At 41.5% G+C, this 23405-nt stretch overlaps 1 protein-coding gene across 3 annotated transcripts in view; it reads right to left on the bottom strand.

Moving 5' to 3' along the window:
- The window catches only part of LOC147624646 (potassium channel KAT3-like), a 77680-nt gene extending 61660 nt beyond the window's left edge, over positions 1–16020 (bottom strand). For 2 of the 3 annotated variants that reach the window (XM_086819664.1, XM_086819665.1), the window contains exons 1-2: positions 14822–16020; positions 14108–14323 (exon numbers count right to left, since the gene is read on the bottom strand). In XM_086819664.1, coding sequence (XP_086675790.1) covers positions 14108–14323; positions 14822–15009 — 404 coding nt within the window. In that variant the 5' untranslated portion in view covers positions 15010–16020. Of the gene's footprint in view, positions 1–14107; positions 14324–14453; positions 14570–14821 lie in introns of all 3 variants that reach the window. The other variant, XM_086819667.1, reaches the window with a different exon arrangement.
- Between the last annotated feature and the right edge of the window lie 7385 nt (positions 16021–23405).

Here is a 23405-nt window from a genome sequence, read left to right as displayed (position 1 = left end):
GTGTATGTTGAGCAGCCTCCATGCTTTGTTGTTCCAGGATCAGAAGGGATGGTTTACAGGTTACGTAAGGCCTTGTATGGTCTTAAGCAGGCTCCCAGGGCTTGGAATCAAAAGATTGATTCCATCTTTGTTCGGATTGGATTTCAGAGATCGGTTGCAGATCCTAACCTATCTCTTTCAGGAACGGGGCATGGTTACGATTATCATCCTTTATGTGGATGATCTCATTCTCACCGGTGGTCATGTGGAGCACATTGGCGTGGCGAAGGCTGCCTTGTCAAAGGAGTTTGAGATGACCGACTTAGGCTTACTCCACTTCTTCTTGGGATTGGAGATCTGGCGGCCTTTGGGATGGAGAATTGCAAGCTTATTACTTCGCCGATGGACCCAAACACAAAGTTAACCGTTTTAATGATCCTTGTGAGCCAGTTGATGCCTCGCAGTATCGGAAGTTGGTTGGTTCATTGATCTGGTTTGCTGAACACAAATTGGACTTGAGCTTCTCCGTGGGACTGTTGAGATCTTTTATGCAGACGCCATTGAAGTCTCATTGGGACGCAGGATTGCGGATCTTGCGGTATCTGTAGAGTACGAAGGATCTAGGACTCTTTTACATAGGAGGGGATGGAGTCAAACTCCAAGGTTGGAGTGACTCAGATTGGGGAGGAGATCCAGACACGAGGAGATCTACTTCAGGTTACAGTTTTACCCTCAGCTCAGAAGCAGTAAGAGGCAACCAACTATTGCCCTATCTTCGACAGAGGCAGAGTACCGAGCTACTTATGGTGTTGCTTGCGAGGTTGTGTGGTTGCGGAGCCTGCTAGGCGAGATTGGGTTTCCACAGAAGGAGCCCACAGTCATCCAGTGCGATAACCAGAGTTGTATAGCTATTGCTCGAAACCCGGTCTTCCATGCCCGGACCAAGCATATAGAGATACAGTATCACTTTGTACGTGAGAAGATCTTGGCTGGCGACATCTTGCTCCTTTATTGTTTGACGGAGGACAATGCGGCGGACCTCTTCACGAAGTCTCTACCTCAGGCTACGCTCAGGTTGCACTCCAGCTCCCTTGGGTTGATTTCACAGCCAGGAGCTGAGAGGGGGTGTTAGAAGTCATCTCATGTCTTTATCAGACACCAGGGCTTCTGTTGTGGGTGTGCCACACGATGGCAGGAGCTTCTGATGCTGGCCGACTGCACTCTTGTTCACCTAGAGCTGGCCGACTTGATCAGGAGTCGTGGGTTTTTTCTCTGCTGGCCGACTGGTTGTGCCCAGTCGTGAGGGCTAGTGGGGCATGATGCGCTGGCCGACTGCACTCATGGGGCCATATAAATAGGCCCCATAGCCCCCACATTGTATTCATTCAGTTTTTCCTCGGGATCTTGTGTATAGAGAAGAGTTATACGCCTATCTCTCTCCTTCTCTTGTGCTGTCTATTTTCTGCACTCTACTTGCTCTTGTGGTCTCAGATTTGGTTATCATTTCCGTTGCATATTTTGACAGCGTGTTCAATGTACTATATGGTTCAAAAAGATAAAGATGTCTATCAACTTCTGAGGCCTTTGGCCTGACCAAAAGGTTGACTTTAGACCTTCTATTGACCGCCTATAACCTGATCCAAAAGGGGGATTAGATGATATGTACAAATGAGAGCTTGGATTTTTTTAGGGAGAAGATGAAAATGTCCAGTCAGTTTTGCATTTTCACCGAATGCTCCGGGATGCTCTAGTGGGGTGATCCAATGTGGTAATGTGGCTGGGTAGTGACCACAAAAAAGTCTAGCAAAAGCGTCCTCCACCGAGTGTGGAACCTCATGAGGAGTAGTGCTACGCCATAAGATGTTGTCGTGACCGGCTTTGTAGAGCTGCCCACCCACAAGTTGATATGGCTGGCTCTCGAGAAGCAACCACCTTTTGTTTTTGGGTGACATGCCTGTGGGAAAGGAACTTGTAGAGAGCAAGGCAAGCACATCACCATACCAAGCAGGAGCAGCATCTACTTCAAAAAGCACATTGTCAAGGAGGTCATCGTCAATACTTGTGGGTGTGGCAGGGTCACCACTGTCTATGCAAGAAAGGTGATCCGCCATGACATGATGCTTGCCAGGTCGGAGCAAGATGTCGAAATCAATTTCTTGGAAAAGGAGGAGCCATCTCCAAATTTGGCCAGCCAACTGGGGCTTGTTGAGAAGATATTTCAAGGCATGATGGACAGCCAGCTCAGAGTGCTCGATTGGTGAAATGATGTTGGCAGCCTCCATCTTTTCTAGCTTCAACCTCACTGCTTCAGCATACTTGGGATTCAACTTGTATGTGCGCCCACGAACAAGACGTGCAAAGTCTTGTAGGAAATGGTGTGCACACCTATGTCTGCTAGCACATCTTCAAGATCCTTATACGGTCCTGATAATATAATAAACCATCCACTATTGTATATGCTCCATAAATCTTCAAGTCGGAAGGAGTTGCATTCTGAGAATTGAGAATTTGAAATGCGTTTCCAAAATCATGATCTTTTGAATAACGGTCCTTGAAACTTTGAGGTATATCCATTTCAACTGTAGAAATAGCCAAGACCAAAGCTGGGGGCATACGACTGAGGGCATCCGCAACCACATTGGTAAGACCAGGAACATACTCAATTGTCATATGAAAATTAGCTAAGAATTCAACCCAACGCGCTTGCCTAGCATTCATAACTGGCTGCGTGAAAATATATTTCAAAGAATGATGATTTGTTTTCACCCACTGAATCCACACCAAGGAGATAATGTTTCCATGCATGATAGGCATGAACAATAGCCAAAAATTCCTTGTCATATACCGGGTATCTTTCTTGAATTGCAGAGTGCTTATGACTGTCAAACGCAATAGCGCGTCCTTGTTGCATTAAGACGGCACCAGTGGCAATATCACAAGCATCCGTGTAAACATCAAAGGGGAGAGTAGGATCAGGAATAGCCATGACAGGAGTTGTTGTCAAAGCTGTCTTTAAATTTCCAAAAGCTTGTGTTGCGGCTTCAGTCCATTTGAATGCAGAAGCAGACTTCAGAAGTTCTGTGAGAGGAGCAGCAATTTCGGAAAATCGATGAATCTTTGTGTGATAGAAGTTGGCAAGTCCCAAAAAAGAACGAACATCATGGATGTTTGTGGGAGTTGGCCAATTGACAATAACCTGTATTTTCTTTGGATCCACGGAAATACCGTCTGCTGAAACAATATGTCCAAGGTACTCCAAGGATGTCTTAAAGAATTCACTTTTGCCTAGATTAATATAAAGAGCATTGTCACGAAGCACCTGAAAATGATCTTAAGATGTGCCTTGTGTTCTTCCATATTACGACTGAACACCAGGATGTCATCAAGATAGATAATGACGAACTTGTCCAAAAAGGACGAAAAAGATCATTCATCAGACTCATAAATGTTGCAGGGGCATTGGTTAACCCGAATGGCATGACCAGGTACTCGTAATGACCATATTTTGTGCGAAAAGCTGTCTTATATTCATCACCTTCGCGAATGCGAATTTGATGATATCCAGACTTAAGATCAATTTTGGAGAAGACCTTTGCATGGAGCAATTGATCAAACAATTCATCAATGCACGGAAGAGGATTATTCTTGATAGTCAACTTATTAAGGGCACGATAGTCGATGCAAAGACGCATAGACTTATCCTTCTTTTTCACCAAAAGTACTGGAGCTCCAAAAGGGCTTTTGCTTGGTCAAATATGTCCTTTCTCCAAAAGTTCAGTAAGTTGTCATTGTATCTTCTGAGATTCCGTAAAAGAAACTCGATATGGAGCACGAGTAGGTGGAGCACTGCCAGAAAGGATATCAATAGCATGGTCGACTGGTCGCCGAGGTGGGAGAACCGCAGGAAGCTCCTGAGGAAAAAGATCCAAGTATGGAGCAAAGAAAGGTTGCCTGAGATACATCACCTTTGTATCTATGTCCTCGGGAGGCTCGTTGGCTGAATAGACCATTAAAAGTGCTGAGGAACAACCACTCTTGCGGACCCACCATTCCACTTGAAGAGCTGAAAGGGTTGGTGTAGAAGGTTGGTCTCTCATTCCTTCGAGTGCCACAAGCATATCATTTTGAGCAAATTGTATAGAATGGTTCCGGAAATCAATCAGGGGATCATATTGATACAACCATTCTTGACCAAGGATCATATCATAATGTGCCAAATTCATGACTTGGAAATCCAATTTGTCACGATAGTGCTGAATTCGAAAGGAGAGGTGTTTGGCAACGGTGTTACACAAGGATGTGGAACCATCGGCAAGCTCTACTTCATACACAACAGTACTTGGAGAAGTCCGAATCTTCAATCTCTGAGTCAAGGTGGTTCCCACAAAGTTATGAGAACACCCACTGTCAATGACCACCTGAATAGGGTGACTGGAAATAGAGCCTTGAAGAACCAAAACCTGAGTAGACCGCTGGGGCAACGGTGAAGAGGCAGCTTGTGCTGTAGCAGTAGCGGTAAAATCACTGAAGCATGTGCAATAGCATGGTGATTAACTGCACACTTTCCTTTGTCAGCAACTAAGGGTTTCTCCTCAGAATTAGAATTCTATCAATGGGTTGGTCTTTTGGGGCACTCAAACCAACGATGAGGTCCATTACAAATTGTGCACAATCTCGTCTTTTGTTGATCTCGTCCAGAAGGAACAGTAGAAGGACGAGGATTGCGAGATTGGTCACGTCTTTGGTCCCATCCACAATCCGAACTACGTGGTTGGAAGGATTGAGAACGTCGGAACCGAAAAGAGGACGATCCTTCTGAACGGCGAGGGTGTTGAGAATTATTCCATTGGGGATTAGGCCGAGAGGTAGAAGTGCCAGATGACTCTCTGCGACTATCTCGGCTCATACGAGATCCATTGGCTTTCTGAAAGTCATTAGCTCGATCGGAAGAGGCCGAATTTCAAGAATTAATGTCTGCAACGCGCTCGGCGTTTCGTATGGCATCGGCAAGATCGACAGGGTTATATTTCTGAACATTGGCACGCAGTGTGGAATTAAGACCTTCAATGAAGGCATGAAGTTCGTTCACTGGGAACAAAGAGTCAATCTCCAGTATCAAGTTGGTGAACTAGGTGATATAAGAGGCCAAGGAACCAGTTTGGTCCAAATGGCGTAAGCGAGTACGGGCTTGGAAATCCGCATTGGCAAGTATGAACTGCTTACGGAGGACCCGCTCGAATTTTTCCCATGTTGTAACCGTTTTTCCGACGTGATGTCGTCGTTGCCACCACAATAAAGCAGTCATCTTTTTGGAATTAGAAAGTGTCATGGTTTCAAAGTATAACAGCAATTTGTAGAGCCATTGGTCTAAGATGCGCTTATTGCGCTAACCACCATAAGAGTCAGGGGGTTTAATTTCCAATTTCTTTGTTTTACTGGCTTGTAAAAGACAATAAAGAGTTTTAAGGTCGTCGCCTTCTACCTCGGAAGGAATGACGTCTGCGTCTGCTCGTACTGTTACTGAAACATCTGCTGCTGGTACGGAACTCGTGTAGGAGTGGCGATCCGTGTGGAGCTATTGGATCTGAGAAGCCAAGGATGCCATAGACTCCTGGAGTTGCTGTCGGAACTGCTGTTGAAGTTGCTGCAAAGCTAGCTGCCATTCCGAAGGGGCTGGTATATCAACAGGTTCTGCCATGAGAGAAGATGTTGATGTAGAGGCTTCAGGGTGATGAGGCTCTGGGGTTTTTTGCTCTTGTTGACGCCGCTGGGCTCTAGTAAGAACCATCGGCTGGAGGGTGCGGCATCTGGAAATGTGAGGATTACTGTTATTACTTAGTATTTCATCCACTTATCTGTGTATTTAAGGCTGAAATTGAAAGTAGACTTGAACACAGATGTTTGATTGATTGATTGAAACTGTGATACAACAGGCTCCTTATATAGGAGTCCAAGAGACACGAATGAAAAGACACATCCCATGACCAATAGTCATGACTCTAGGCGAAGGGACACATCCTTTGGGCGAATAGCTGCAACCATCGGGTGAAGAGTTGCAACCCTAGAGCGAAGGGATGTGACCAGTCGTCGAAGGAGTGTGGCTCTTGATGAAGAGGCATGTCTCTAGAGCGAATAGTCGTGACCATCCGAGTGTAGGGGTCCTCTGTAATCATGTCACTTCAGTATCTGTAACCATGAGGAGACTGTGTATAATGAACTACGTCACAATCGTGACATTCCCTCCCACTTAAAATAAGACTCCGGGGTAGTTGTTGAGACTCTGGAAGAAGGGAAATGATTGAATTGCTTCTGCATCCAAAGCTCTAGCTGCTAGATCCCATGTCATGGCATTATTGTTGACCATAACAATCTTGCATATACCAAACTGAATATTAACTGCATCTGCAACTTGTCTCATCTTTACCAAAAGCATGAGAATCATATCTGTAACTTGAGTAGAACTTTTGTTAACATCATTGGTAACTTCGAGCTTTGTCCAAGAAAAGATTGAATCTTTATCTGCTTCCGGCTGAGAGGCGACAACCACCTGTTGGATGTCTGAAAGGGATTTCACTGATTTTTCTAGAACACAAAAGTCCTCGAGTGTTGTCATAGGTTGAGAAGAAATATCTTCCATATGGTTTTCTTTGCTTAGAAAGTTGTTCTCGGGACAAGTTATGTCCAAAGATTCATTTGCAACGACTGAAATCATGCTGCAAGAGGCTACGTTTGATTTATCCTTCGCACCACTGAAGGTAAGGAGTGGAGTCTTCATTTTTGAAGAAGAATCATCATTCACCACGGCGTCAGGTATCTCGTCAGAGGCAAAGACTCCGTTTTGCATGGGCGGTGACGAGGCTATTGCTTCTGCCTGGGTCACGGCAAGAAAAGGGGTTGTGGACATTGTATCTGTCACACATGTACCAGAATCTTCTGAATCTTCAGCTTTCTCAGCAGGTATTAAGGCTTCCAATGTAGAAGGGGGAGGTTGAGGTTGTTTGCGCCTCTTAGACCTCTCAAGGATCCTCTTGCACAACGTGAGAATGAGTAAGTCTTCAACACTGCCACCAAGAGCTTGCAAGGACTTGAATGTAGGGCATTGCTCGCGAGGGGAAACTTGTCTAACGTCGCGGCGTTCACGACCGAGTACTCGATTAGGGTCGGACACACGTGCCACTAAGTAAGCCCATCTTGATATGGCTGATTTCTTTCCAAGATGTGATCCTTTGGAAGCTTCATGTTGCTGCTTTTGTTGCTGATGATTCCAATAAGAAGTTGGTTGCTTAGAACCGTAACATTTCCAAGAATATCCATGCTGAGGCTTGCGTTGCTCGCACGAAGATACTTTGTGTCTAGTTGTCTCTGAAGAACCATGCTGAGGGTGAGAGAATTTTTGTTGAGAAACATGTTGAAGCTCATCGATACAAGCTTTTGGTTGTTGATGGAACATGGCTTCAAACCGCTGGAATGCAGCTTGTTGCTGTGAATGTCATAATAGATAGTTTTGCTAGAGAAGAAGCACCAAGGTCGTAGTCGTCAAGCTGCGGAAAACACCGTCATAGACCACAGGAGCCTAGCAATGAAGAAGGCTGTTTTCGAGGAAGGGAGGCGGCAGCAAGTTGGCGCGCAGAAGACCAAGGCAGGGGCCATTTCGTAGAAACCCGTAAGTGTATGGGTTGTCTTTTTTTTTTTTTTAATGCGCTGAAGGCTGGCCGTCGGGTTCTGTCTTTTTTTTTTCTTTTTTTGATAATGCGCAGGTCGCTGGCTGGCCGTCTCTTCTTTTTTTTTTTAGTGTGCGCTGGTCAGCGGCGGGCTGGGTTTCCTTGCGCTGGCGGGTGGCCGTTCGGTGCTGGCGCTTCACGTACGTATATAATAAGGCTTAATTATAAGCCTTAAGTTATAAGGCTGCTTGTTTTTTTTATTTCGTAGATGATCCACGTGGCAATGCACGTATTAATGTTGTGTATTGTTTTTTTTTTTTGAAGGTTGACGTTTCACCGACTGGAAGGAATGCGCCGCTTCGAAGGCCAGGACGCGTTGCCGACTGGATGGTGCCCCTCTTCGAACAGCACCTCTTCGAACAGTGTGCCACCAGCAGTCGCTGCATGTATTAAGGAGGCTCACAACCGGTAGCCACGCTCAGCAAACAAGAGCGCATGTTGGCAGCAACCAAGGCGAAGAGAGGGGGGGGGGCTCCATATTCAGCAGCGAAGGGGGCAATTCCTCCCATGTTGCGAACGCCGAACGCCACCGGTCAGCAGGGAGGGAGGGTATTCCGGAAATACAGAAGGGGGTCCCTCTCTGCTATACACACAATACGTGTATATGGGTGTGAGACCTTGTGTGCTTGTTTACATTACTGCGAGCAAGGATTCACGCCAAGTCCACCATCGCTCTGCTTCTTCCATACAACACCGAGAGGAGAGGTGGATGAGGGAGTGCCGCGGAGAGGGTGAGGGCTTCACAACCCACGGGTAGGAAAAAATTTGCTCTGATACCACTGTGAGGATTACTGTTATTACTTAGTATTTCATCCACTTATCTGTGTATTTAAGGCTGAAATTGAAAGTAGACTTGAACACAGATGTTTGATTGATTGATTGATTGAAACTGTGATACAACAGGCTCCTTATATAGGAGTCCAAGAGACACGAATGAAAAGACACATCCCATGACCAATAGTCATGACTCTAGGCGAAGGGACACATCCTTTGGACGAATAGCTGCAACCATTGGGTGAAGAGTTGCATCCCTAGAGCGAAGGGATGTGACCAGTCGTCGAAGGAGTGTGGCTCTTGATGAAGAGGCATGTCTCTAGAGCGAATAGTCGTGACCATCCGAGTGTAGGGGTCCTCTGTAATCATGTCACTTCAGTATCTGTAACCATGAGGAAACTGTGTATAATGAACTAAGTCACAATCGTGACAGGAAATCCCGAGAGGAGAGGCTACGTACTGGTGAAGCGGCTATAGACCATCCAGTATAGTAAGGGCGATCCTCTGGGACTGGGCTCGCACGAGTGTCTGCTATTGGAGAAGAAGGTACAGGGATAGGGGCAGCTACTGGTGTCAAGGGTGTATACTCCGGTGTAGAGGGGCGCACCCTGAATGAAGATGGATTAACATTCTCAGAATAGGTGCAATATTCATGAAAAATGATGCTACACTCGAGGAGGATAGCGCCAAGATAAGGATGACGCCTGAGTATAAAACAATAATGATCCAGATCCTGTGCAGAAGTACGAACACGGATCACCCACACGTCGAATTCTCGGAGGTGAGAAGTCGGTGTGGCTATTTGAATGCGGTAATGAATGGGCTGGAAAAAGGGGGCACACTCACTGGAACAAGGGCTGAGACTGGTGGAGAAACACGGGTGAACCCGTAAAAGGGATATTGGCCCCGAAGGAGTGGAGAAACCGCAAAAGCATGAAATGGCGGGTTTCTGATATGTTAATACTCCACATTATGTGAGATGTTTATACCCAAGAAAATGGAAAAATCACACCTGAAGGAGGTTGCCATAATAAATAGTGTTGCTCGAGAAGAAGCCGTCAATTCAACATAAAGCACCAACTACAAGTGGCTGGTCCAATCACAAGCATAGACAACAGGATGCCAACACGGAGGAGAGGTACGGGTGCTGAATCCATGGAGGAGGAGGACGGCTGCACGCTGGCGTGAGGAAAACTGTACGTAGGATGGCAGCGGGTGTAGGCCGAAACTGCTGAAGCAAGGTGGCATCGTTTCGTAGGGGTAAGGTGAGTTTGTGGTTTTTTTTTTTTTTGTGTGTTTGTACACGTGGCATTAAAGCCTTAGAGTCATGACCTTTGGTTGGGCAATGGCAGCCGACTGGAGGAATTTCCACGAAGGGGTGCGACTACTCATGGGAGGGGTGCCAGTCCATGAAAGGGTGCCGGCTGAAGAGGTAAGCCTCCTGGATTGAAGGGTTGCTTCTTGTCTTGCCTTTATTCAATAGTTTCCTGCATATGGCTGGCCCAAAATTAATCAGCAAAAATTGGGAGTTGGGCTGAATTTGATGGGGCATTCTCTCTTGCTCTTCATTCAACACTTGCTACACCCAATTTTAAGATTTGGGCGGGCTAATTTTAGGGTTAGGGTTAGGACTAATTTTAGGGTTAGGTTTAGGGTTTGGGCATAACACAAGGCGGAAAAAAGTTTGCTCTGATACCACTGTAAAGCTTTTATAGCTTTATTAACATGATTAAGACTTAATTAATGAACATAAGACAAATACTGCACGAAAGACTGAGTTGTTTGCATTGAGACAGGGGCCTTTCTTAAATAGAGACTGAAAGGGTACAAGTGAAGAGACACATCCCTCGGAAGGGATATGGCTCTTGAATCAACGATTATGTCCTTTGGACTTAGGGGTGTGTCTTTTAATGAATAGACATGTCCTTTGATAGTGACCCATGTGTAAGGGTGTGACCCTTCACAGGTGTCCTTTCAGTTAATAAGGGATTAAAGAGTAATTAAGGAGAGATTAAGAGAGTTAGTCACAAGGAGGGGAAGTGATTGGGCCTGGATGTGGTGACAAGGGGTATGCTCCTTCTCCCACTAAGACAAGGTATCAATGCGGTTGGAAAAGTGAATTCCATGGCGAAGCAAAGGTACCATACTCACCACATCTATAACAAAGGATTGGCCAGTGCAGGGTGGAGGCAGACGAGGTGGTGATCCATGGGAGTTGGGGTGGAAGCTGGAGGGTTGGGGATGCATAGTCACATAGAAACGTGTTTCTGGGCTAAGAAACTCCGAAACCCTTGAACAGCCAAAATGCTAGAAACGCGTTTCAGAAACAGGGATTTTTTTTCGCTTCTTTAAAAAAAAATAAAAAATATAAAAAAAAATCCAAGTGTGTTTTTATTTATGTTGGGCTTTCACTCTCTCGCTCTCTCTCTCTCTCTCTCTCTCTCTCTCTCTCTCTCTCTTGCACGCGATCTGCAGTCACCTCTTCTTCTCCTCCTCCTCCTCCTCCTCCTCCTCCTCCTCGCCCCCAATTTCTCACAAATTCCCCAATTTTTCCCAATTCTCAATTGCCCAATTTCTCATAAATCCCCAATTTATCACAATTGCCCAATTTCTCATGAGTCAATTCCACAACTCCCCGATTGCCCAATTGTGACCACAATTGCCTAAGCTTTTACCATATATTAAGTGCCTAGCTAGCACTAGGTAGGCCTACAATAATTCTACAAACTACAAGTTCTAAACCATTTTATTGTATTTATATAGAAAAAACTACGAAACCTCTGTGTTTCTTAGCCGAAAGACGAAACGTTTTGTCTCAAAACCTCAAAAATCCCGAAACGTCAAAAACGCCGAAACGTTTCTAGTGACTATGTGGGGATGAGAGGTAAAAGAGTTGATGGTAAGGGACAGGCTAGTTGGGTAGTGCCGGGATTGGCAGGTGGTACATAGCAGGAGTGTAAGGGCCTGCCAAGTGACTGGCAACTGTAGTGGTTGGTAGGAACGGTCGCTATTGTTGGTGTAGTTAGCGAAAGCCGAAACCCCTTAAGGTAATAGCAGTCTTTATCCTCATAACCACCCTTCTCACAGAAATTGCAATATCTCCTTTTTGGACACTCCTGAGTGTGACCAACAACTTGACAGATGGCACACCAAATTGTTCTCTTGGCTTCCTGTTGAGCCTTGAGGTCACGGGCCACTAGACAGTCGCCCATGTCATGAGCTCAGAGATTGTTTCTTCGGGAAGCAGCTTCAAGCGGTGGAGTTCCTGCAACACTCGCTCCTCATGATTGCTTGGACAGAAGGTTCTGAAGGTGTCACGTGGGACTGTCCAATTGACAAAATGGTTCATTGGAAACTGACTGAGCCATTTGTAAGCCAACCCTTCCAGGGTGGAAGGAAAAAGAGCACATAGGAATCATCCCTGTCCAACCCTCTGCTTCTACACATGGCCAGGAAGTGCCACACATGGTCGTCGGCGTCCTCTAAGGCAGTTCCTTTGAAGGTTGCCAGCTTGACATTTACATGTCCCAGTACAGTTGCCAGGGGTTCAGTTCCGGCCAGATTTGTATTGGCCATGGCCCATGAGTGAAGATAAGGGTAAGGGTGGAGGGGCGCTCACAATTTGAAAGGGGTTTCCTACGATTGTAGCAACAAATTGACCATGGGGCTTTTCAGTGGACTTCATGCAAGAGCGCGTGTTGGGCATGTGACACTAGACTCTAGAACTCACGGGGAAGTTCTGATTGTTGAGAGTTTCCCAGCAGGATCACCAAATTTTTACCATACCTATAGCAGACCTTGCTGCCCGACACACTAGGATTTGTGAGTGGACTGTGTCCCAGGTTGACTCTCTGGCAGTATGCCTCCAGGAGTTGCTCACAGGGAAGTTCTGATTGTTGAGAGTCTCCCAGCATGATCACCAAATTTTTACCATACCTATAGCAGACCTTGCTGCCCGACACACTAGGATTTGTGAGCGGACTGTGTCCCAGGTTGACTCTCTGGCAGTATGCCTCCAGGAGTTGCTACTTGGCTAGGGAGACGTGTGGCTACGCTGCCCCACTCAACTGGATGGTTGGACTATGACGGCTGTAGACGGCTGGCACTTGTCAGCCAGACGGTCAGATTTGTTACTTGGACACTGATCGGGCTGGATGCCGGGCAATCTGACAGGCTACAACTAGGCATTAGCAAGAGCATCCACAAGTATCAAAGACCAAGACATCATGACTTCTCAGCAAGGGACAAAGGCAACGGTATTTTGGAGATTGTAGTAGACAAGTAATTCCGAAACAAGGAACCGTTCAGAGCAATAAGATTGGCTATTGCTCAGTCTGGATACCACAAGCCAAAGTCATCAAGGAAAGGAAGGAGACATCATAAAGTCAACACCAAGGAATTGTATTGTGCATATCTCGATTCCATAATGCAAGCAAATACACCAAAAGGTGGGGTCCTTTATTGGCTTTTGGGTGTCTGTGTATTCTCTCTTCTCTCTGCTCTCAAGTTAATGCACCACAGTAATTGCACAGTTAGCTCAATAATCTAGGTAAAGGGTTTCCACATGTGACAAGTGAAGAATGCATCAACAACTGATTGCAACTCCGTTGTAACAGCTGGCTGAGGTTTATGTATCCACACCCTCTGTTGTGCTCTATCTGTGGTCATTAAGTGTGTTTTGGCAAACAAAAGACGACCTGAGGTAAGGTCACAACCGAGTACACTTTGGCCGCCTTTAGTGGCCTCATTCCGATCTGATTCTATAATGATTATTTGGCATAAAGTTTATACTCTGGGTTGCAAACTAACAGAGAGATTTGTTTCTCTTTGGGATGAGTGAGCCTTGTTGGAGGTGCAAATCTCGCATGGACAAAGGGGATTGCCAGATGGTGACGCAGATCACAAGCTATCCCATATGCAAATAAGGCGTAGAAGATGAAAGGACATAAATAGTCCATAGGGAGCCCTACTACCTACAACTCCCCCGAGTTTGTCTTTTCTGGAAGATTGGAGGGCTGGTTAGGAAGAGTGGGGACCTGCCTTAGCAAAGTCAGGGCCTCCACATGGCCATGCAAATGTGTGAGCCTCCAGGGGTGCTAGTAGCTCTGGAAATCACACTGGTCACATATGTTGGCTAGCCGCCAAGTTCAACCATGATGTGAGAACCATGACACATCATGGGCAGCGGCATGGAAACTCTTGGTTCTTCTAACAATGAACCTCTATCTTGGTCTTTCAGCATCACATATTGCCCTACATTACAGCTTGCTTTTGCATTCATCATCGCACAAATTATTTTGGGGAGTGTGGCCTGCAACAGATCTGAGCTTTAGACGTGGTGTTATGAGGTACCAGGGCTGTTTGCTGGGTAGCATGGGTGTCATATTGAACTCTTGTCCTAGGTATAAGTTGACTGGGGATGGTGCAGAGGACAACACGAAGGTGAGTACCGTAAACCCCTTCCATTTGGTATTCAAAAGTAAAACTGTGTGTGAGCAATGGGTTTACAACGTCATTATATGAAAAAGTACTGTTGTGGCACAAAATGATAAATATGAACACAATTCAGAGTCATGGTCGCACAGAGAGCCTTGAGATACAGACTTGTAGACAAAAACCAAAAAAAAAAGTACCTTAGAGCTATTCGAGATTTTCGATCAACTAGCACATATGTTCTTTTGTCCAAATAAGCCACAAAGAAAGTCATAATGATATCCGTGCCGAAAAATGCATCAACAGCATAATCCACCCTCAGAAAATGCTTTGGCAGGTCTTGCATAAATGCCAACTCAAAAGGAGACACCCAAGCTGAATACACAACCAAAATTATCAAAAATATTTGCCACCACCTGTAACAACACAGGGCTAGTATTAGATCTGCCAAAGGAATGGACCGCAAGCATGTATGTATGTATGCATGCATGTATGTATGCATGTATGTACTTAAGGATGTAAGTACGTATGTATGTATGTATGTACCTGTGTATTTATGCATCTATGTATGCACATATCGATGTATGTACTTAAGTATCTATAATTATCCTCAGCATGTGTTTGGCCAGCCACAATCACACCAAGCCCACCGTCCTGTGTTCCTATGACAAAGATCACTCACATTTCTTGTAGTTGTGACCAAAAAATGTCCTCATTTAGATGAACCTGAGTGACTAGAATAGATACTCTTCAGCAATGGCCTTGCAAGTATAAAAGGAGTAAGGAAAAACCAGAAATATAACGGTGAACTATCTACTATAGCATCCCTATCTTTTCTTGGCTGTGCATGTGCATGTGTGTGTGATGTTTCTTCACGAAAATTGCAGTGAGCTTGAGGAGGAGGAAGGCCTTACCTGTAGCGCTGATCGTACGGCGAAATGATGTGTTTGCGAAGGTGGAGATGGCTGTTGCTTCTTGCACCCAAGGAGGGCAGGAGGCCACTTGAGAAGCTATGGTAGCTGACGTCCAGAGAGTGCTCGGCATCCTGAAGACGCCTGCTGTTGCCACACAATGTGAGAAGCGCAGCCTTGACAATAGCCATGGAACGGTCAACAAAGGCACACTGCCTTCCTTCTCAAGTCCTCCTTAGAAAGCATACATGCTTTGCAAGAGCTTCCTCCTTCTTCTTCATAGCAAAGGAGCTACTCTGAGTGTTACAAGCTATGGAAGGGAGAGATTGTGGAAAAAAAAATGCAAGTAAGTGAAGAAATTGCTGGTGCAGGAAAACTGCAGAGGTTTCTGGCCACCTTGTTTGGTCTTCTTCTCCAACATCAAGAAAGGATGGTGGTAAGCCTACAAAATCTGACAGGACTGAGAGGCATGAACAGCAGTAAAAGCGAGAGCTTCAACATGGTATTGCAAGCATGGAAGAGAATTCAAAGGAAGATGAGGAGAAAGAGATCATCAGACCAGGTGGTGAGAAAAAGTGGAGCATGGATACAGTAGTTCTTCCAGCCACAGCCATACAAAGTTCGAAGTAGTCATGCAGTAAGTTTTCATCTTCACAGTCTAGCCATAGCCATACAAAGCTCGAGGTCTTCTGCAATCTTCTATGAAGAAATCCCATATACGAAGCTTTTTACAGTGGTAGTGGCCTATATGAGACTTGTAAGCCTACCACCGTCTTCCTTGTCATGTCCAACTTTGCCTTTGCTCGCCCAAAGGCCAGCAATTCAAGCACACAGAGACACGGGTGGTATGATTGTATTTTTGGACTTATGTATACATTTGATTAAACTACTAAAAAACACAAAAGTCATCACTAAAAATGCCTCTCTTAGGCCCCAAATATATATATTCATAAGCAAAACCCATGCCTACATCCTTTTTAAGGAGTTAAATAATGAATTATTGTTCTCGTAATGAGGTCTTCAATTATTTTTCTAGTAAATCTGCAAATAATAATGATTATTACTTTTATTAATAGAAAACTCTTGAAACAACCTTACTTTTTATTTTTCTAGTAAATCTGGAAATAATAATGATTTTTTCTTTTATAATAGAAAACTGTGAAACAACCTTACCTTGAGACTTTGTACATGGTAACATGTCTACTAGCGGATCTACATGACCCTCTCAAAATACAATGCATCTTTTTATAGTGTCAACATTTCAAAAAATAATGTGTCAAAGCTTATCCACAGTCCCCACTACTAGAGAAAAAAATAAACTAGCTTGTCCTTAGCTTTGCTTTATAGAATATGCTCCAAGATCCTTCTCTAACTAGGCACTAGATCAAAAGACAAGTGTCTGGCCAAACCTTGTGTTTCAAATTGAATACATTCTACAAGGTTTTCTATTGAATACATTCTATGAATCTCTTCATCACTTGCAGCGTTTCCTCACCAATACTAAGAAGTCTTTTCGAGATATCATCTATATAACACTCACTATTTCTTGAATACGATGAGTTGCCAACCCTACCAAGATGACCACTAAATTTGTTTAATGTTTGTTGCTAGATTTGTTTACAAGTTCATGAGGTTATTCATGGCTTAAATTTCAGGATTTTGATTTTTGGTGAACTTCTTTGCTCCACCAAGAGATATCAACCATGTGATTGTTTGGCTTTAAAAGATGGGAGAACAAGACATAGCACTTTTACAAGGGGCATGTATGGGTCAAGAACCACAATCCATCAAAAATCCCATCAACTTTATGAATCATGATTGGGCATCTATGTAAAAGATGTATTTGTCACTCGTAACATTGGAACATACTCTACAACTCTCTCTCTCTCTCTCTCTCTCTCTCTCTCTCTCTCTCTCTCTCTCTCTCACACACACACACACACACACACACACACACACACATAATAGGGTAGAGGATGTGGAGGATCCAAGGGGATTTCATTAGCTCTCCGAGGGGATTTCATTAGCTCTCCAAAGACGGATTCGGCCCCCTCTTATGAGTCATGCACTATGAGGACTAGAGATGTTTAGACATGTATTTATTGGAGCGTCTTTGTCAAAGAGGTCGTGCTAAGGCAAAACTCAAGAGAAAGAGCCAGTTAGGTGCCTCCTAGACCTCCATTACATATTTCTTTGGGACACATCCGTAGGCTATATAGTGGTCCAATAGGAGCACTAGCACAACCCACTAAGTCTCAACAAAATAGCCTACATGGACATGTAATCTCTCACCCCACGTACATGCAATGTCACTAGTGAGCATGTGTGATCCTTTGGAAGTGAGACGCCATCTTAGAGACTTTATCCCTCCAGCAGTTCAGATCCATAATCTTCCACGACATAGCGAACTCCCCTAGCACAACGAGGGGAGATATTTTTGCGTTCTATTCTGACCACATATTATAATTGGTCACCATGTTGCATCACATGGATTTAGCTTATGTAGCTAGTTTCATACATTTTTTTCCTTTTCCATGGTTCAAATTCATCATGTATACATTTAAATAGACATTTTGTCTCATAGACCCTATGGGCCTTTGAAGACGTTAATCTCTCTCTCTCTCTCTCTCTCTCTCTCTCTCTCTCTCTCTCTCACACACACACACACACACACACACACACACAAAACACAAAGCACTAGAGACCAAACTAAGCTTTGGAATTTCGACTCCTAAGACAAGTGACAATTTGACCACGATTAAGGAAGACTTGCAAGAGATACTTAGGAATCTCAACATGAAAGTAACAATAGAACTTGAGGAATGTAGATGGACAAAGTCGGTGGCCCGTCAAATTTGATTAGAGGAACTACTTGAGAAGTGGTACAAAGAGGACAAATATTTTGAGACATAGGAGAAGGTGATGGAAGCATTGTCAACTATTAAGTGGAATATACCAACTATTTTGAGACATAGGAGAAGGTGATGGAAGCATTGTCAACTATTAAGTGGAATATACCAACTATTTTGAGACATAGGAGAAGGTGATGAAAGTGATGTCAACTATCAAGTGGAATATACCAACTATTTTGAGACATAGGAGAAGGTGATGAAAGTGAAGTGGAATACCAACCATAGCAAAGATCAATGTCAACTATCAAGTGGAATACCAACCATAGCAAAGATCAATCAAAACGTATCACCTATAAACTAGAGAACATAGATTCTCAATCCTCAAGTAGGGAAAAGCAATCCTCATGTAAGCAAAACCCCTAAATGGCATAAAGTTGTGGATAGCAAAGGGGCACACTTGACTTGAAATGGAGAAGAACTAGAGAAAGTTCAAGTGGCTTGTGGGCATTAGTCTTCAAAGTTGGAAGGGCCCTCCATCTTTAACTAATGTTTCTCTAGACCATGAAGCTCCATGGGCTCGATATTAGATTTTTCTTGTTCTTGTTATTTTATTGTACCTAAAATTCTTTAAAGCCTAATTGTTAGTGTTTGTACTTGGTCTCTAAGGTCATTCTTGCCATTGGCCTTCCATAATCAATCAATCTCTCTCTCTCTCTCTCTCTCTCTCTCTCTCTCTCTCTCTCTCTCTCTCTCTCTCTCTCTCTCTCTCTCTCTCTCTTGTGTAGATAGACACATGGACAAACATTTAGATATGTATATTAATAAATATGTTTGTAAATGTAGTAATGGACATAAAATTTGATCATATTTATGTATGGACATGAGACATGGATTAGTAGATTTGAATGCTAGCAAAAGTAGATGTATCAATGCTTCAGCTCTATGAGAATATGGTTGAATGAACCTTGCCTAGCTTTACACATACATATCCAAAAGGTTGAATTAGAAATAGTGAGTATCTAACCAAATTCATTCCAAAAGTGCTATATATAGTTATATAGTTTATTAATGAACTTTCACTAAGTAATGAGTTCAAATAAAAGTCTCTCTCTCTCTCTCTCTCTCTCTCTCTCTCTCTCTCTCTCTCTCTCTCTCTCTCTCCAAAAAAAAAAAGAATAAGTAATAGGAATGTGGAGGATTGTTGATTGATATGGATTGATCATGACTCTTGATGTTTTATATTCGTTTATAAGCAATCATCCTACTTTTAAAATGACATATGATCTATTCAATTATAAAAATCCCCCGAGTTATGTGGTCCTTATACATACTTATTTAAATATCACTCTAGAAGTGTAAGTTGTTAAGAGTGGAGAAATAGGTCACAAAAGAGACAATGGTAACTTCGTGTTGAAAGCTTCACCTCATGTTACTATTACTTGTCAAATTTTCAATGTTTTCTCAAAAGGGTGTACATACCCAAGAACATAGACACAACATTAATCATTATACCATTTACTTCTTAAAAGTGTACCTTGACAGCTTGAATTGGTGTGTACTTATTATGTCCTTACATTAAAAAGCATTGTCATTAAAAGAGCAATACCAACATGTGAGGCTAGGTTGCATATTTTGGCTCAAATTATTTTTTAATGCAAATAATATGAGAAAATTAACAAATTTCTTGAATTATACATTAAATAAGAAAATTATTCCCTCATTATGTATGAAAGGCTTTCGTCTGTGTACAAAATACTTTTGTTTTTTATATGAAAAGAATATGGTCATGTTTGTACTCATTTTGACTATAGGAACAAGTCTAATGAGCTATGTAGCATGTCAATGTTGCAAAAATATGCACTCAAAAATTGATTTAGTAATTAAAAATATTAATAATAAATGTGTGCAAAAATACAATCTACATTTCTATACCTTAGAAATTATATAGACTCAACTTGAAGTGGTGTACTTATAATTTTTTTGTTTAGCATACTAACAATAGTGACATGAAAAAAATAGAAAAAGAAAAAACTTCCCTAAGTGTATTTCCAATTTCTAACAAAAACGCACCTTTTGACGTGCATAGAAAAACAAATAGACATGTTTTGACATGTATAGAAAAATATAAAAGACCACTACGGATGTTGTCCACTCCTTGAATAAACCAAGTAGACATCATTTTTTCTTCCTAAAGAACTAATTTTCATTTGGAATTTCCTTCTTAGTTTTATAATACAAAATAACAACTTCATCTAGAAAGTTTGACGATTCTAAAGTAGCTTTAGCTCATGCCAACCCTGTGCCAAAGTTAACAATGAACACAAATCCTCCTTCCTAAGGAAAGAACCATGGGTTTCCTTTTTAAAATTCAAAGCCAAGCCCAAGGAATACTATGACCCCTCAAGTACAAGACCAACGTTAATAATGAACATAAAATCTCCTTCCCAAGAAAACCTTTTTGAAATTCAAAGCCATCCTTTTTGAAATTCAAAGCCAAGCCCAAGGAATACTATGACCCGTGAAAGACGAGACCAAGAATACTATAAGAGCATTACAAAACATTGTATATAAAGTTTTTTGTACAAAACTATTTTGGAAAAGACTATCGTACAAAATGTAAGTACAAAATTAAAAAAAAATATTAAAAAAATCGTGATGTGTCAACAAATTATTTGATCCAATAAAATATACAAACATATATTTTGGTTATTATTAACGAATAAAGAAGCTTGTCAAACTTAAATAATGCAACTTAAGGTAATAATGGACACAATATAGCATAATAATTTTTATAAAAAATCATTAAAAATTTGCATTGACTCTATAGAAGTTATCTTTATCTTACTTCAAGGTTTATCATACTTCAAAATTTATCAGTAAGCCATGTTGGTCTTCTAGTTTGCTTTTAGCTCCAAACACAACCCTTGGTTTGATTTCCGTGTATTGAAACTTGGAAAGAGTTGATGAATTGTAATTTGTCTACAATTGCTCAAATAATTCATATTTCATAGATCAATGGATCACATTTAGAGATATTTGGTAGAAGGGCAAACAAAAAAATTAACTTGTTCTTTGCTCTGCTTTAAGAGACTAGGTGAGAAGATGCATTTAGCTAAACTATGGGCTTTAATTAGATTTGAATAAATGTGATCTTCCTCTCCCAAAATCTCACACACACTTTTGCACCAATCCTAAAATGTATCACTATTTCTTAAGATATCATCTATATAATTGCTATTTCTTCAGGATGATGAGCTCTAGCTTTCACCAAGGTAACTACCCAATGTGTTCAATGTTTATTCCATTTTTGGCCAATTTAGTTTGTTCATGAGGTTATAGATACAATTTCAACAAGTGTCTCTCTAGCTCATCCCCTACTTCAATCACACTCAAGGATTTGAATTTTTAGTGAACTTATTTTCTCTAAAAAAAGACATCAACAATGGCTACTTGACTTAAAAAGAGTGAAGAACAAGACAAAACTCTTTTTAAGCAACGTGTGTAGGGTTGAGAACCACAATTGCTCAAATATCCCATCATGTGCATCTATTTTAACACATTTGTCCTTTTTTACATTAGAATAAACTCCTAAGAATCTCTCTCTCTCTCTCTCTCTCTCTCTCTCTCTCTCTCTCTCTCTCTCTCTCTCTCTCTCTCTCTCTCTCTCTCTCTCCATATTGCATATATACATGCATACATTAAATAGATATGCCAATATATATACATACGTACATACATACATATGCATACATTAAATGGATATGTCAATATATATACATACGTACATACATACATATAATGTATGCATGTATGCATGTATGCATACATTGTATGTATGTATATAGATACGTTAATACATATATACATACATAGATACATACATGCATACAACGTATGCATGTATGCATAAATATGTAGTTAGAGTTTTTAGTTAATTAGTCAGTTAGTTAAAGAGCCACTTACTCACCCAGACAAAATGAGTTTACTAGCTAGCTAGTCAATTAAATAGCTTTTTAGTTAGTTAGTTAGTTACTTGTTTAAATAGATAGAAAAGCCTTCAAATAGATAAATAGATAGGTGAATATTCAATGGATGTAGAAATGGATGGAAGATTATGTGGTGTGGATGCATGGACACAAGAGATTGATTGATTGATAGATGCAAAGGCTAGCAAGTAAATGTATCACAATGATGCCTGAACTCTATGAGAATAGAGTTGAGTGAACCTTGCCTATCTTTCCACATATGTATCCAAATGGTTGCATTCGAAAAAGTGTACTCTTTTGAACTCCAAAGTTGACATTAGCTACTTTTTTACTCAAAGGTAACATCAAGTGTGTAATGGATTTCTAAAGTTTATGATTCCAAAAGAAAAATATTCTTCTTATAAAGTTTCATTTGACTTGTACATAAAGCAATAGTAATGTGGAGTAACCCCAAGCTAGATGGTTTTAAAATTTTTTGTAAACTTATTCAATGATCACTCTAAAAGTGAAGATACCAAGAACACAGTTCTCAGCAATTAAATTAGTTTTAAAAAGAGACAAAGGTATTTTTATGTAGAAAGCTTCATCTCATATTGCCTTTTACTTCTCATTTCATAGTTTTATCAAAAGTGCTAAGAACATCGACACAACTGCGATAATTAATTTATTTACTTTTTCAAAATGAAATTTAAAACTATAATCGACACCTTGAAGTGGTATGTACTTATTATGTCCTTGCTTTGGAAAACCTTAAGACATGAAAAGAGAAATACCAATATGTGAGGTAGTGAATAACCTAAGGGCCACATTTGTAGGGTAATATAAAAACACATCTATATACATGGTTTTTGTAAATTTATGTAGCCTTTATTACATCTATATAAACCTTTCAAATGAATATTTAACACCCCTACTCTGTATTGGTACCTAGATACACCTCGTGCAAATGTAGATATTGTAAGTGGATCCAATTTAAAATGATCTCATCTACACTCAAGTGATATCATACATTTATTTCACTAACACCTCTGTGGTAATAACACAATCTAGCAAAATGAATTTCATTAACAAAATAATGAAAGTCTTTACACTCAAGACCTAGAAGTTAACTTGAATATAGATATATGCATAAACCACGATGGTCTTCTACTTTGATTTTAGTACAAACTAAATCTTTATTTTATCTTCATAAATTCAAAAACATAAAAAGTTGATGGATTACATCCATAAACCACGTTGGTCTTCTACTTTAATTTTAGTACAAACTAAATCTTGATTTTATCTTCATAAATTTAAGCATGTGAAAAGTTGATGGATTATATCCATAAACCATGTTGGTCTTCTACTTTGATTTTAGTACAAACTAAATCTTGATTTTATCTTCATAAATTTAAGCACGTAAAAAGTTGATGGATTGCATCTTTTCCCACTAATGTTTATTAAAACATAGCTTTAAATAAATACACATGAGAGTAAAACTTAAAAGATATGCAATCATTTTTTATCTTGTGTGTGTGTGTGTGTGTGTGTGTGTGTGTGTGTGTGTGTGTGTGTGTGTTTATCTATGTATGTATGCATATATTATATATTTATATGTAAGTATTCCCACAAGGCATCTCCATAAGAATAGACGGTGCTTGAGAGGCAACTTACAACCCCAAATTATTTGAAGCCTTTGTTTTTCCACCATTTAGTATTCGTATGCATTCCCCATAAATTATCAGCACGAGGTTGGATCCATGGGGAAGG

Source organism: Cibotium barometz, chromosome 25, assembly GCF_041138505.1.
Source record: "Cibotium barometz isolate CiBa-2024 chromosome 25, ASM4113850v1, whole genome shotgun sequence".
Taxonomy (NCBI): Eukaryota; Viridiplantae; Streptophyta; class Polypodiopsida; order Cyatheales; family Cibotiaceae; genus Cibotium; species Cibotium barometz.
This window is presented reverse-complemented; position numbering and strand designations above follow the sequence as displayed.